Here is a 17,192-nt window from a genome sequence, read left to right as displayed (position 1 = left end):
CCTATGTCGTCAATGAGCAACAGCCTGATGTCGGTATTCCTGTGGTCTAGGTAATCTAATGCAGAGTAGAGGGCCTGTGAATTGACCTGTTATTATAGTAGGTGAAGTGGGTCCAGGTCTTTCCTGAGAGAGCAGTTGATTCAATCCATAACCAACCTCTCAAAGCACTTCATCACAGTGGACGTCAGTGCCACCGGCCAATAGTCATTGAGACTCGTTATCTGCTCTTCATAGGCAGGTGACAAGAGGTAATGTTATCAAGCATAACTACTCTAATAGAATCCAAATATATTTTCTGCAAAATTCAAGGCCATAATTCAATAATTGGATGTTTGGCTGTAAACAAAGAATAATTTCAACATAAGTATTTGCTTAAAATAGTATAGAAATGATGTGAGATTTGGGGAGATTCTTGTTATGAACTAAAAACATTGCTTAATTGTCAAAGCAAAACCGCAGCTCCCACAAACCATCCAACCCTCCATCTACTCTGCCTACAATTTCCTCTGTCTTTGGACTGAAAGATCTATTCTACTCAGTCACACTCTCTTTTCCACCTCCCATTGGACAATACAAGTTTCAAAATTAACACAGCCTAGATTGAAAGACAGTTGCTGTTACCAGACTATCTCACTATTAAATGATGACGCCCTTGTATTGTATTAACTGAGCGTTTCACTGCAACACTAAACTCTGCACTTACATTCTACCCCACACTGCCTGTTGTAGCAAGTATGGCTTGATTTTGTTTGGAATAGCATGCAAGACGTTTTTTCCCCACTGTATCCCGATGACAATAAATAATGCAATTCATGAATGGAAGTATTTACAGCATCATTATTGTCTTTGTAGGTGGAGATTGAAGCACTGAAACTGGAAAATGACCGTCTCAAAGCAGATACTGGTTCAGGAGTTCCGCAAGCTGTGCCATTATCTTCTGCCACTTCCTCTCCTCGTCGATCATTAGGGCTCACCTTAGCACATTCATTCAGTCTCAGTCTAACAGACTCTGTTGACCAAGGTAATGTTCGACTCAGTTTATGGTGCTCTAACATCTGTTTCTTCCAACTTTTCACAAATCTGAATGCTTATGTCATAATCAAAATTTAGCCAACCTGACCATTGTTAAGAAGGCCATAATGAGTTTAATTTTATGGTTAGTATCTCCATTTCTGAAAGCATTTTATCTTGACTCCTTCCCCTAGAATCAGCAGTTTGGAGAAGCTGGAACATTAAGGACAGAGATTTTAATTTAAATCAAAAGATATCAAAATAACTATGCAGTGCTGGTAGAAATTTTTACTTGGTCATTATTTCATTTTGATATTTCTCACTGCAATCGGCCCCATTGACAAAACCTCATGTTTTTAGTGGCAAAACAAACACCTTTTACCAAGAACTCTGTTTATTAATGGGCTTAATATAATATCCACTGCTGTTTTTCTTGTAAGCTTCACTCTTATTTTCCTTGGCATATATGAATAGAATATTAAATACATGGAAGGAACATCAAGGCAAAGAAAAAGCAGCCCCACCTTTCCTGGTACTGAGTAATGGAGCTACTGATGGCAATATGTGTGCCTGTAGGTGGAAAACATGAGATTAAGTTTACTTATAAAGGAAGTTATCTCTAAAATAGTCAAGAAAGGCATTTTCTTTCCATTTTTACCTGATTCCCGACGGAACACAACCTCTTTTGGTTGTATTTGAAATGGAACCAATTTCAGCATCTGCTCCCATAGATTTAAGTTTACAAGGCTTTGTTTTAGGTAACTTTAAATTACATAATTTTCAATTTCAAATAAAACTCAGCAATGCATTATACTATCTCAATCAGGGATGCCATTTAAAATTAATTTTAAGGCATTCAATTAAGGGCATTTTCAACCTAGTTTAAGAAATTATAATAATTTGATTTTAATTTCAAGCTACTTTTGTGTAAACAAAAAATGGTTTTGTTAAAATATAAATCGATGAACAGGATATGGAATTAGTAAAAGTTATGTTAAAGTTTTGGTCCTGTTCAGGTTTATAGCATTATTTTCTTTCTTTTCTGATTCAGATACATCCCCAATGGATGGGGTGACCTGTGCCTCCTCGAAGGAAGAAAGAAGTGTTCGCATTGTGGTTTTGCTGACTGAAGAGCAAATTTGTAATGAAGTACGATATAATGATAATCTGGGTTTAGTGTTCTAAGTAAAAAACAAAATTTTGATAAATCATGTTGATGTGGTCTCTACCATCTGGAAATATTGGTGTAAATATGAAGGGATAACAGTGAGGATTAGTGGTAGGAAAATGGTTCCTCTGTTTCAGATTGTGGGCCTTCTGCCAGTGAGATCAGATCCATCATAACAGCTGAACAGGTAAGATTTCTGGGGATGCTAATAGATAACCGATCAGCTGGAGGAGCTTTCCTTTCTGGCAGGAGCAAGAGAGCTGCACCATACTGGAAAAGATTAAGGAGAGCTCATGGAGGGAGTGAAGCGAGATGCCAAGTTCATATAGTCTGTCCTCCGATCTTAATTCTTTTAAAGGCTTCTTAGTTCAGGTGAATTATCTTTTAAAGTATCCTAATTTAAAGAATATTTCTGAAAGCAGAACAATACTTCAAATTGTGACTGGAAAAAGCTCAATGCAACTGATGCAGGGATTCTTTCCCTTTATATTACAGTCCCTTTGTGATAAAGGTCAATTTTCCAAAATCATCAAAGGTTTCCTTTTTGTGTGTGTGCGCTGCTTCTCAGTGATTCATTTGCCTGGGCATCCAAATCCTTCGGTTTCCACAATGTGTACCTTCTCATTGTAAAGAAAAGTTTGGATGGATTCCTCCAACACCCTGGCCACAATTAAGTTCTTCCAGTGTTCCGATCGTTTTGCCCAGCTACATTATCCCTGGTTGCTTGCATTAAGTCCACTTTCTTCTATGTCTTGCCTATTTAAGGGTCTGCCTTAATGTCTTGTAAACATAACGAAAGCATCGGATTCCACCACCACTTCTGATTGCTTGTATTACAATCTCTCTGTTTAGCATCCTAGTTCTACAGCACAGAAACTAGCCCGTGGCCTAACTTCTCCATGCTGATCACATCCTTCAAAACCTTTCCTTTCCGTGTTAAATATTGAAATGACTTGAATGTTTTGAGGACACGTACAAGAGGAAGTGTCTTAAGAAAGCGGCCTCTCTCCTCAAGGACCCCCCCACCACCCAGGCTATGCCCTCTTCACATTGCCACCATCAGGAAGAAGGTACAGGAGCCTGAAGACAAACACTCGGCAGCACAAGGACCGCTTCTTCCCCTCTGCTATCACATTTCTGAATGAACAATGAACCACAGACCATATCTCTCTTTATCTTTCTCTTTTTCTTGCACTACTTTTATTTATTTTGAAATGAGGTTTATAGAAATGTTCGTACTGTATTGCTGTCACAAAGCAACGAATTTCGTGTCATGTTCATGACAATAAGTTCTGATTCTGACTGATTCGGAATGCCAGTTTCTCTTGCAGCTCATTCCATATACCCACCACCCTCTATGTGAAGAAATGTCCTCTTATTTTAGTTTCTCCTAACCGAGTAAAAGACCATTTAACTTATCGAAGCGATTTCATAAATTCTGCAAGTGCCCCCTTTGATCCTTAACCTCCTCCTATGTCCCAGAGAGAAAAGTCCCAGCCTTTCCTTATAATTCAATCTGATGAATCCCAGTAACACACATGATGTTTTTTTTTTCTGCACCATTTGCATCTTAATGATATTAATTATATCATGAAGGATCTCTTTCCTACAACTGGGTGACCAGAACTGTGCAAAATACTCCAAGTGCCGTCTGCAGTCTCACTGTAATCTTGTACCATTACAATGTGATATTACAACTCCTGTTCTCGCTGCCCATTACACACTTGTCCAAGTTCATTTCTGTCAAAGCATTGCCTGGTGGGCTTTCCTAGTTCATAAAGATTAGAACCTGTTGTAAACTTGGTAACTTTCTTCTCTGTCCTTATTCCACAAATTTTGGTGTCATCAGTAGATTTACTGGCCATGCTAACTGCATTGTTATCCAAGTCATTAATATACATGACAAACAACAGTGGATCCAGCACCAATCCTTGCGAAATACACATCTCCAATCTGAATAACAACCCTCCACTACCACCCTCTACCTTCTACTATGACGTCAATTCTGTATCAAATTGGTCAGCTTACCCTGGATCCCATGTGTCCAGCCTACCATGTGGTACCTTGTCAGCAGTCTTGCTCAAGATCATATAGATACTGTTTGCAGCACTAGTCTCATCAATCTTGTTCACCTCCTCAAATAAAAATTAAATTTGTGAGACATAATTTCCCATGCATAATGCCACATTGACACCCACTAATCAGTCCTTCCCTTTCCATACATCCTATCTCTCAGAATTCCCTCCAGTAACACCCACCACTGATGTTATGCTCACCAGCCTGCATTTCTCTGGCTTATCCTTACAACCCATTTTAAATAGAGGTACAACATCAGTCGCTGTCCAATCTGACCACCACATGCTTAAACTGATACAAATATCTCTGCTGGGGCTCCTGCAACTTCTTTCCCAGCTGACCATAACATACTCAAATACAGGAGAAAAAGATTTTGAGATTTGCTCCCCTTGGAGGTTAATCCACTCTGATACCTTGCATCAGTCCTCAACTTTCTGTGCTTTATCAGGTATCCGGAAATTCTGAACCCTGAGTTTCTTCAGTGGGTAAAGATTCAGTCTGACACAGATTCACAGCCCTCTGTGTAAAGAAATTTCTATTCATCTGCAAGATAAATGAACAATCCTACATTTCTAATACATTTGCTTTCCTTGATTCCAAAAATGTTTCATAGTCGATGAAATACTTTTGCAGCTGTCAGAAAATTGATTTGTTGAAACGCTGGAGACCCTTTGCCTGCTTGCATTCCAATCACAAGACAAATACATTTGTTAAAACACATGTATGAAACTGAGCAGATTTGTTTATCTCCAAACAGACCACAAAGCAGCAAGAGTTTTTCATTGGCTCCATCAAAATAAACGGAACAACTGACTGGACTACTTTAGATGGAGTTATCTGCGAGTTATTTAAGGTATGTTTACTTTATTGCTGTACATGATTGAGGGTACCATTCATAATCGGTGAAGGGTTTATCAACGTAAGACCAAAGCCACCCAGATGGTTATCAAGCCCCTCTACACATTCCACTTACAATAGCTTTTTCATAATTGATTAGGTTAAATGCCAAAATGGCTCACAAGTTGTTCTTGAAAAGGGATAGCACTGGGAGGGGTACAACCCTGGGTTAGCAGAAATCTATAGAACTGTATTGTAATTTGGTGGAACAAATACGTGGCTCCTGGTTCTTCATTAACGACAAAAATAAATCACTTATTTTTATCTCAAATCATTTCAATGACAGCTAGATAGGACACCGAAGATGTTCAAAAACTGAATTTCATCCTAATTTTGACTGGAATTGATCAGTGTATTTGGTGGACCTAAGAACATAGGTGGCCAGAGTTCCAGATGATGCCAATTTCCTATTTGGTTCTGGCTCTCATGTAGTGGAGAAATTGAAGGAAGGAGACTCCAACCTGAAAAACACTCGTTAAAAGCCTAATTTTGCAAGATGTTCCCAACACCATAGTATTCCCTGTCAAATGACTCAGTTTGTAAAAAGAAATTTATATGAGTCAGGTTTGTTTAGCCAGTATATTTACTCAGGTTGCAGACCCTTCTACAGTGCAGTTACCTTCCTTCTACAGTGCACTCTGTATCCTCAACTGATGCTCTTCATAATTATGAAAATCTCCTTGTTTCTATATATAATCCAAGAAAAAGAATCTCACCTCCTTTATTCTATTCACATAATTGAAGCTAGAATCATAAATAAAAATGACAATACAGGAGGCTATTTATTTTCTTTAAAATTTAGACATCCAGTACAGTAACAGGCACTTTTGGCCCACAAGCCCGTGCTGCCCAAATACACCCAATTAACCATCAGTCCTGGAAGGTTTTGAACAGTGGGAAGAAACCAGATTGCCTAGAGGAAACCCACGCAGGCAGAGAGAGAACGTGCAAACTCCTTACAGACAGGCCCGGATTTGAACCCAGGTCACTGGCTCTGTAACAGCATTGCACTAACCACTACACCCTATTTTGCAATGCACAAAAGTGTTAAAGAAACTCAGCAGGTCAGGGAGTAAAGGGTAACCTCACAGTATGATTGGATCCTGGATTTTCTCACCCTCGGATTTTACCAGGAGATATCTAATTTTCTTCAGCGTATGCCTACTACTGACTTTTGCAGGAATGAACTTCCATAGTTGATGGTAATTGAGCAGCGTTTTTATTTTGCAGTTTGTCCCTTGGAAATTCTACTAAAAACAAGCTTGTATTTCTTTTTCAATATGTAATGGTATGCCATTTCAACAACATTGCAATTCAATTGGCAGCATGAATATCTGATCAAGTGATGGTGATAAAATCCATGAGCTGCAGTGTGAGCTGCCTTGTGGGATCACAATGAGGAGCAGCAATAGAGACATGGCTCATTCAAAGCACAGAAATTCAGGTCAAAATGTTAAGAACAAGCTAATGAGAAAAAGCACTGTAACTGGTGAAATCAAATCAGCCTATTCACGTTAACTGACTTGATCTTTCCCTATGGTCACTCTTTGGTCCAGTATCCAAGGTTATAGCGTGCAGCATAGCCAATTCACAACTTTTGTAAAATGCGTGAGATTCTCTATATTTGCATGAAATTATAATACAGCTGCATAAGTTTGTAGAGTTTGTGATCTGATTGTTCTGAGCACTGCTGTGAAATAAATCCAACAGGCATCTTTCTATTCATAATGAATAAATAACATTCAGAACATTGTCTCTCCTTTTTTTTTACGAATGTTGTTTGTTCTTGAGTCAAACTTCACAACAATTTAAAAACAAATGTCAACACATCTTCCTAATTGAGTTATTGTAGAAACTAGCAACATACAACTAACAGTGTGAATTATTTTCAAGAGCTTAATTCTGTATTTTATTTCTGATTTAAGCACAGAGAGAGAGAAAACAATCCTGTTTTATTACTTTGTCATGTAGCTTTCATGCCCAATCTTATACCATGGATGCTAAAGATTCAAGTCAGTAAAATGTATTATGACACAAATTTTGGTCTACTACTAATTATTCAGTGGGGCTGTCAGATTACTCCCAGCCTGTCTGCTCTTACCCTTTCTTCCGAGAAATATTTTCCCGTCTTCTGATTTTCTTTTGAATTTGCTGGTGAACCTGTTCCTAGCACCATATATCAAGAAAAACCCCTGTGATCCAGATTTCAAGCAACTGGGTTCCTCAAGCAACCAGCAAAAAAAAATTGCAGATAATAAATTGGTAAAAAATATGGAAGTTTAAAAATGGCACGCCTCGCCGTTAATATGTCAATCATGCAAAACACAATCTCAAGCAACTGGAAAATACACTTATCTGGCATTTACCAGTCCCCATAGATGCTGGAAACCATGGTTTTATTTTACTGTAAATAGTGTATTCTCTGTCAAATGACCCATTTTGCATTAAAAAGACACAAATTTATATGATCCAGGTTTGTATTGCCAGTACATTTACTCAGGTTGCTGACCCTTCTACAGTCCACTCTGTTTCTTCTCTTATCCTCCATTGATACTATTCGTCATTATGCAAACATCCATTAAATCTCCTTGTAACCATATATAATTGAAGTAAAACAATCTTACCTTCTTTATTCTCTTCATGTAAGTAAAGCTGGAATCAGAGAAATATTACACTACTGGAGGCTATTTGCAAAATATAAAAGTGCTCGAGAAATTCAGCAGGTTTCTCAGCATCTGTAGGGAGGGAGTAAAGGTAGCCCCAATGTGTAATTGGATCCTGGATTTCCACACTTCCAGACCCCAGTCAGTTCCGCTTGGCGAGAATATTTGCTCCACCAACTCCATCTGTACCGCAGCACCATAGGGCTGCAAACTTAATGCTCTACTAGCTTTATACCTATGACAGCGGGGCTTGGTACTACAACAACACCATCTACAAATTTGCTGGCAATGTCACAATAGTGGGCTGTAAAAAGGGGCAAAATGTCAGCAAAGAGAAGGGAGATTGAAAACTTCTCTGAATGCTGTAGTAACAACAACCTTACACTTAATGTCACTAAAACCAGTTGAGCTTATTGTAGACATTAGGAAGGGAAAACCAGAGGTGTACGATCAGTGATCTTTGGAGGACCAGAGATGGAGAGGATGAGCAGAATTATATTCCTGGGAATCATTATTCTGGAGGACCTTTCCTGGACCCCACATACTCATGTCATCGTGAAAAACTGTGTCTGTGCCTCTACTTGCCCAGGAGTTTGTAGAGGCTCGGTGTGTCATTGGAAACCTTGGCAGATTTGACAGATGAGTAGGGGAACACGTGTTGACTGGCTGCATCACAGCCTGGTATGAGTGGAAAGCCCTGCAAAATGGAGTGGACATAGTCCAATACATCACAGGCAAAATTCTTCCCACTATCAAGAAAATCTACGTCAAATGGTGCTGTCAACAAGCAGCAGTCATCGTCAAGGATCCGCACCACACAGGACATTCTCTGTTCGCGCTGTTCCCACCAGGAAAGAGATATAGGAGCCACAAGCCTTGTACCTCCAGGTTCAGGAACAGTTGCAACCCCTCCACCATCAAACTTCTAAACAACAGATTCAATCAGAGATTCCCTTTAGGACTTTGCACATTATATATATTGCTTAAAAAAAAATTTATGTATTTGCAGTCAGTTTGTTTATATTTCTCTCTTTTGTTTGTGCATCTTTTTCTCTTGAGTATAATTTGCACTAGCAATCAGTGGAAATTCTGCCTGGTCTTCATGAAAAAAAATCTCATTGTGGTATATGGTGTCATATATGTACTCTGACGATAAATTTGGACTTGAACTTCAGCTTGAGGATTTTGGGCCTGAGCCCTTTGTCACGATATGAGCAAATAGCATGCAGACGCCTGAGTGAAAAATGTGGGGAAGGGGGTGAAGAGAGAGGAGAGGAGGGAGGAAGAGGTAAGCAGAAGAGCACAGGCAAACAGGTAAGAGGTCGTAGGTGGGAGATGACAACGCTGAGGTGATGGGGAGGGGTTACCTCTCTGAATGGAGAGGGAAAGGAAGGAGGTGACAGAAAGGAAGAGAGAGACTCAGGGGAGGAGTGCTGGTTTGAGAGTGCCCAAACAGAACCTTAGGTGTTGTTCCTCTAATTTGTGGGTAGCCTTGGCTTTGCAGCACCTGAGGCGGTGGATAGACATGTGATTGTGGGAATGGTGTGTGGAACTACAACGGCAAGCCACTGGGAGATCCTGTTATTGCAGCAGACAGAGCAAAGCTGCTCAATGAAACAATCTCCCCATCTATGTCTGGTCTCTAATATAGAGGAGGCCACAATGGGAGCACTGTATGGAATAGACGATCCTTGCAGATTCTCAGGTGAAGAGTTGCTTCACTTTGAAAGATTGTTTGAGGCCCTGAATGCCACCAGGCTTTCACTTGGAAGGCTCAAGTAGTCCTTCCAAGTGAAGCCACACGTCACCTGAGAATCAGCAGCTGTTAGATTCTCTTTCCAGCTATTGTGGCCTCCTCTAGATTGGAGAGACTGAATGCAGACTAGGACACCATTTTGTTGAGCACCTTCGCTCTGTCTGCTGCAATAACAGTAGCCAGCCATTGTAATTCCACACACCATTTTCACACTGACATGGCTATTCCTGGTCTCATGCACTGCCAAACTGAGGCTACCTGCAAATTGGAAGAACAACAGCTATTGCTCCATCTGGCCACTCTCCAGATGGTATGTGCATCAACTTCTCTGGTTCCCATTATCCCAGTCTCATGTCTCTCTCTCTCTCACTCACTCTCTCCTTCCTTCTCCCATTGTCTCCTTCCAGCCAGGTTCCCACCCCTTCTCTTCCCTCCATTCAGAGAGGTGCCCCTTCCCACCATCACTCAGCTTTAATGTGTTCTACCCTCTTACCTGTCAATCTGTACTCCTCCCCCTGCTCCTTCCTCCTTCTTCTCTGCTCACCACCTCACCCATATTTTAATTCAGACACTTGCCTGCTTTTTGCTCATACCTTGACAAAGGGTTCAGGCCCAAAACATTAATTATTCTTTACTTCCTATAGATGCTATGTGACCTGCTGAGTATCTCCAGTGTCTGTGTGCTCTCCTGTTTAGCAGGAGGCTATTCTGTTCATGTTGTCATCTGTACTGCTATTCTATTGGCCCCAACCAAAGGTCTCAGTATCATTTAGGATGGAACCGTTAGCATAGCTGTTAGCGCAATGTTGTTACAACGCCAGCAACCAGGATGGTGTACAACTTCCACGCTGTTTTTAAGATTTCACGTTCTTCCCATTTCTCTGTGGGTTTCCTCTGGGTGCTCCAGTTCCCTTCCACCCTCCAAAACGTATAGGACGTTGTAGGTCAATTGGAGGTAGTTGAGGAGCATGGGCTCATGAGCCGAAAGGCCCTGATACTATGCTGTCTGTCTAATTTTATTTTTAATTTTTTAAAAAATCACTGAAGCACTTTGCCTGCATGCCCACTGAGGTTTCATTGGTACTTTTTAAATATAGTTTTCTTATTTTCTCTGTTTTATTAGAAAAACCAATGATCCAAAATCTTCAACAAGTTCATCATTCCTCATTCCCACACATACTCTCCAATTTTTCTGTTCCTCTTCCTTCTCCTGAAGTACTTGATCATACTGCACGCAAATTGAAGAAATCCAACAGTGGAAAATGCAGAAACTAAAGAAAGAATGCAATAATTTTATTTTGTAGAACGAAACTGGCACAGATTAATGGTTCTCATTTTAAATAATTACCATTAACAGATGTCCATAGAATGTTAGGTTAATTAAACAAGATGTTCTGTCAAATCTGTCATCACATTGCATGTTTACGTCTCTCTCTTAGGACTACATTACCAAAGTGGACCCTGTTTCTTGTCTTGGGTTGAGTACAGATGCTATTTACAGCTATAGTGTTGATCATGTAAAGCGAGTGCTTGGAACCGATCCACCAGATTTGCTGCCCTACAGATATTTGGGGAAAGAAGCCACCAACTTCTCTATAACTTTGAAAGGTTAGTGAAAAAAAAAATTAGAAGAAATCACTACCATTAATGTTTTGATGTTTACGATGAAAAAATTTATTGTCATAAACGTAAGTACAGAAAAACCCATGTTATCCAGAATTCAAGCAACCAGCAACCTCAAGGAAAATAAATAGGGAAAAAAATAGGAATTTTAAAATTGGCATGTCTCATTGTTAGTTCACCAATCACGCAACATACAATTTCAAGGAACGGAAAAATTCACTTACTCGGCATCTACCAATACCCTTAGGTGCCAGATACCAGGGGTTTTACTGTACTAAGAAAAGGTGCAATTAAAATGTGCTTTTTGTTGCAGCTACATAGGTATGTAAAACACTAACAAATAACTAATATAACTTAAATTAACATAATGCACCAGGGAGAAAAAAAAAGAGAATGAATATCAAATGAGAAGTAGATGAATTGACACAGTAACAGTAGTGTTTCAAAAAAAGGTGTTCTGTTTCATTCGATTAGCCCGATCTTTGTAGACTTGGATTGTTCAGGTAGTACAAGGAGGAAACGAAGGGATAGTTCATGAAAAAGTGATCGTTGATGCCCTGTTTCTGGTTCTTGCTGTGAAGTACCGTGTTATAATAAAGGCTGTATTTTAAGGAAAATAAAAGATGCTATTTATTAAGCACCTATTATTGGAGATCAAGTGAATGAACTCCTGACCACATAAACATATATCATTGGGGATATTTAATTTGAGTTCATTTTTAATGAATGAAAAAACTGAATAAATGAGAACAAAAATAGAAAATGTCTGAGGACAAATTATGCTGGAATTGAGAACAAAATAACAGAATGCGTGAAGAACTCGGGTTAAGGAGCCAACTGTGAAGGCAAAAGGTGTAAGTACTGTCAAACAACAGGAAAGTCATGAAAAGTATTCTTGTCAAGTACCCTTTAACCACCAGTCTGAGATTTTGCCTGGATCAGTCTGGACGTGGACCAGAGTGTTGAAAAGTGGGACTTATTAATCTTGACAATATTTCCATGAAGATCCAATAAAGAACCGTAGCAAAAATGAAATCCATAGAAATCAAAGGAAAAACATTTCATCTTTGGCAAGGTTGTTGGAGGCCGATTATGTCATTCATATAGGAATTCCTTTGTGCAGTATCTTGTCCTATCACTTTTGTTAATGACCTTCCCTCCTTCATAATGCAAGAAGCAAGTATATTCACTGATGACCGCACAGTGTTCAAAACTGTAAGAGATATGTCGTGTTCATCAGGAAAGTTGGACAGGTAATTTCACTGGAAAATATCGCTAAGAATCCCATAAGAATATGATTTGAAAATATTTACAATATATACAGATAGCCTTTTTTAAAAGGAGGGGGTAGATTAGTAGGGAATTTTGTTCCTTTTTTTTATTAATGTTAACAAGTAAAGGGGGGAGGGTTTAAACCACAGATTACTGATCATATCTCAGAACAATGTGATCACATCAGAGAAGTATAAAATATCTTCAATAACGGAATTTTACATGTATTATTTGTATAATTTTTGTATTCAATGTTATTTTTGGACATAAATACGAGTTAAGATTTAATTGTTTAATTATTGTTGAATTTGATGTCCTGAATTAAATAAGTTATGTAATAATTATGGTTCTGTTTCTAATTTACAATCGATACGTGATATGATTTTATTTAATGTCATCATTTAGTATACCTTGTGTAAAGGGTTTTTGTTAAACTCAATAAAAATATTTTTTATTAAAAGACTCCGTAAGAAGCTTATTACCTGGAGGTTCACAGGTATGTCGGATCTGGTACTCCAAATGTAGCCTGATTTACAATTTCACTTCCCTGAAGTTATGTGGATACATTTTCCTTGTGCATTGACTGTTAGTACAAGTAATGACTATTCTAATTAGTGAATTAATCAATTGATTTCCTTTCAGGATTAAAAGAGAAAAGTGTCGACAGCCTGGTTTTTGAAACACTGATTCCCAAACCAATGATGCAGCATTACCTCAGCCTACTGCTCAAACATCGAAGGCTCATCTTATCAGGTCCCAGTGGGACTGGCAAGTCCTACCTGTCCATTCGTTTGGCCGAATATTTGGTTCAGAGGTCAGGCCGAGAGGTCACAGATGAAATCATTGCAACATTTAACATGGATACACATTCATGCAAGGTAATTTTTGGAAGGTATTTTTCCACACTTATTATTACATTTCCTTTTCATTGTGTTTATTTCATACATTACTCGAAATTTCAAGCAGCTTGAAATTTTAAACTAGGATTTACAAAATATACTTATTTTTCTTTGGGTTCAGTCTACATTGGAGACAGAGGACCATTTAATTTCAAACAGGAAGCATCTGTTTCCATTTTATTAGATCTTGGCTTTATTATGTAAGATAATGTGACTTAGTTGTATTTTCCAAAGTCTGATGCCCATTGACAATGTTTAATGCAATGTTTGCCAGTGACAAGACTGTGGAAGTCCAAAATGCTGCTTTGCCAAAATTATGGACCAGGACTTGCTGTTCACTGAATAATGATTACCAGATGTCCATCAGTTTTAAATGTAACAGGCATGAGCCCTGGACATTATCAATATAGCCAGGATGGTTTCCAGTTTATCATAGACATCAATTAAGTATTGGCCCATTGCTGGGGCCCAAATCCAGAAGTTTAGAACAAATAACAATTTGGCTGGAAGGACTGTTTTCCTTTCAGTGCTCAGGGAGATGACACCCAACCTCGAGAGTAAATCACGAAAGTCTGTAGACACCATGATTGAAACTCAGCAGGTCAAACAGTTTATGGACAAAATGTGAGCAGGCGCCCATGAGTCCATGACAGGATTTGATCTCACATATCCAGATGGCCCAAGCCCAGAATCTCTAACCCAGGAACTGGTCCATGGCCTCATGTACTGTCAAACCCAGACAACCCGTAAATAGGAGGAGCAGCACCCAAGTTTGCTCTCTCCAACCTGAGGGTATTAACATCGACTTCTCTGGTTTCTGCTAGCCTACTCCCCATTCTCCTTCTTCCCCATCCCTCAGTCTTCTTTCCTCCAGCTCTCCACCCCCTTCCCTTCCATTCTCAGAACCATCCCCCTTCCCCTGTTTGCTGGTGTGCCTTCCCTCTTTATCCTCCCCCCCCCCCCCCCCCCCACTATTTTGTTTGGGCACCTGCCGACATTTTGTTCATACCCAGGTTCAGCATCAGAACAAATCTAATCAAAGGCCATGAGGGTAACTGTGGGGGGCATCAGACTAGGGGGGGGGGGGGTGGTGGCAGTGTCGGACCAGGTAGGTGGGGGTGCACACTAACTCATCTGGGGGGAAATGTCCCACGAATGCCATCCCCCATGACGCCAACCCTGTTCATACTTTGTTGAAGGGATCAAGCCCAAATTTTAGGTATGTTTCTTCATCTTTTCTACATAAACTGACCAGCTGAGTTTCTCCAACATTGTGTTTCTACTTTTTTTTACACTACCCTATCTCCATCTATTTCCAAGGGCAAAGAGAAGAGCAACAGAGAATCATCATACCTAACATATCACTGGGGCTTTAAGAACAGGGTAACGAGTCTAAATTAATTTTGGTGCTAACTACTCCAGCAGTTACCCTCCCAAGTAAAGCTCACAATTAGGCAGTAACCCACATCAACAAGTTCATGACCAAGCTGGCTTCAAGAGAATAAGTTTACTTATTTATGGAAGTGACTGATTTATTCGGTATTATAGGTGCATTTTGAATTCTTAGCCCTTTAAAGAATAATTATTATTTTCAGTCCTAAGGGCCAGCTGCCATCTTTTCAATATTATGGTTTTTCTAATAATATTTTTCCAAAAGCAAATTAAACCACATACGTGGATGAAAATGACTCTAAGTTGAACAGAACGTACTTTGGTAATAGAAATGATTAACTAGTTGATTAACTATTCAAAATTAACTCTTTTTATCTTAATTGTTCAATAAAAGACATACAAGAAATTTTGTACAAGAGATTTTAGCTTCCTCCTCTTAAAGTGGAGTTAGATAAAGAGTCATTCAGACCTCATTCCACACAAGATTAACTCTGAAAATATCGAAAGGAACTGCTATATATATATCTTTGGCTTGGCTTCGCGGATGAAGATTTATGGTGGGGTATGTCCACGTCTGCTGAAGGCTCGTTGGTGAATGACAAGTCCGATGCGGGACAGGCAGGCACGGTTGCAGCAGTTGCAAGGGAAAATTGGTTGGTGGGGTTGGGTGTTGGGTTTTTCCTCCTTTGTCTTTTGTCAGTGAGGTGGGCGCTGCGGTCTTCTTCAAAGGAGTTTGCAGCCCGCCGAACAGTGAGGCGCCAAGATGCATGGTTGGAGGCGATATCAGCCCACTGACGGTGGTCAATGTGGCAGGCACCAAGAGATTTCTTTAAGCAGTCCTTGTACCTCTTCTTTGCTGCACCTCTGTCTCGGTGGCCAGTGGAGAGCTCGCCTTATAACATGATCTTGGGAAGGCGATGGTCCTCCATTCTGGAGACGTGACCCACCCAGTGCAGTTGGGTGTTCAGCAGCGTGGATTCGATGCTTGCGGACTCTGCCAGCTCGAGTACTTCGATGTTGGTGATGAAGTCATTCCAATGAATGTTGAGGATGGAGCGGAGACAGCGCTGATGGAAGTGTTCTAGGAGCCGTAGGTGATGCCGGTAGAGGACCCATGATTCGGAGCCGAACAGGAGCATGGGTATGACAACGGCTCTGTACACCCTGATCTTTGTGTGTTTCTTCAGGTGATTGTTTTTCCAGACTCTTTTACGTAGTCTTCCAAAGGCACTATTATCCTTGGCGAGTCTGTTGTCTATCTCTTTGTCGATCCTTGCATCAGATGAAATGGTGCAGCCAAGGTAGGTAAACTGGTTGACCGTTTTGAGTTCTGTGTGTGTATATATATATTATACATAGAGCTTTATGTATTGGGTAATTTATGAATGTGATAACGCAGAAATGGCCGACATTTTAAATGACTATTTTGTCTCTGTCTTCACATTGGACAACACACCTAATATATCAAAGAGTGATATTAAGGATGTAAAGTGAGGTGAGGACCTCAATACAGTCGCTATCACTAAAAAAAAGGCAAACTAGTGAGTACAAAGGTAGATAGATACTGTAAGCCCTCTGGATCGGATGGAATATGTTTCTAGATACTGAAAAAAATGATGAAAGTTATGACATATATAATTCTGGTAATTTACAAAATTCTCTGGCCCTCTGGACAGATCCTGGCAAATATCACATCAATTTAAAAAAAGGATGGAGGCAGGAGGCATTTAGACCATGTAACTTAACTTCTGGAGTCAGGAAAATGTCTGCATTTATCATTAAGGTAAAAGTTGCAAGATATCTAGGTAGATTGTTCCATCAGCCAAGGCAGACACAGCATGGATTCAGGAAGAGAAAATCATGTTTGACAAATAGGAAGGAGTTCTTAGACGATATAATGAGTGCAGTCGATAGAGGGGAACAGGTGTACACTTGGAATTCTTTTAGACATACAGCACGGTAACAGGCCCTATTGGCCCAAGAGCCCATGCCACCCAATTAACCTACAACCTAACCCCACCCCGTGCGTTTTGAACAGTGGCAGGGAACTGGAGGCTCCAGGGAAAACCCTCGCAGGCATGGGGAGAATGTACAAACTCCTTACAGACAGCGTGGGATTTGAACTCATGATCGCTGGCTCTGTAAAAGTGTTCCGCTAACCACTACGCTAACTGTGCTGTCCAGATATCAATCAATAAGGTGTTGCATCTGTGTGGGGAAGCATTAAATAAATGGCTGCAAGAAATAAGTGTGGAACTCAAAGACCAGTGCAGACATTATTTTTAGGAAAAAGGAACCTACCATGCAATGAATTGGAAAGGAGTTATTTTTAAATTGCTTCATTTGAATATTATTGCACAAAAGTGTAATACCGAACTATTATTCAGTGAAATACCATCTTAGCTAAAATATAAACAAAGAGATTTTATATCAAC

The 17,192-nt window shown here is 39.8% G+C and overlaps 1 protein-coding gene across 7 annotated transcripts in view; it reads left to right on the top strand.

Moving 5' to 3' along the window:
* LOC138765026 (neuron navigator 1-like) overlaps positions 1 to 17,192 on the top strand; it is a 674,255-nt gene that overhangs the window by 633,254 nt on the left and 23,809 nt on the right. For all 7 annotated transcript variants that reach the window (XM_069941668.1, XM_069941670.1, XM_069941669.1 and 4 more), the window contains 5 exons: positions 853 to 1,021; positions 2,063 to 2,160; positions 5,013 to 5,108; positions 11,011 to 11,179; positions 13,109 to 13,344. In XM_069941668.1, coding sequence (XP_069797769.1) covers positions 853 to 1,021; positions 2,063 to 2,160; positions 5,013 to 5,108; positions 11,011 to 11,179; positions 13,109 to 13,344 — 768 coding nt within the window. The remainder of the gene's footprint in view (positions 1 to 852; positions 1,022 to 2,062; positions 2,161 to 5,012; positions 5,109 to 11,010; positions 11,180 to 13,108; positions 13,345 to 17,192) is intronic.

This window comes from Narcine bancroftii, chromosome 5, assembly GCF_036971445.1.
Source record: "Narcine bancroftii isolate sNarBan1 chromosome 5, sNarBan1.hap1, whole genome shotgun sequence".
Taxonomy (NCBI): domain Eukaryota; kingdom Metazoa; phylum Chordata; class Chondrichthyes; order Torpediniformes; family Narcinidae; genus Narcine; species Narcine bancroftii.
This window is presented reverse-complemented; position numbering and strand designations above follow the sequence as displayed.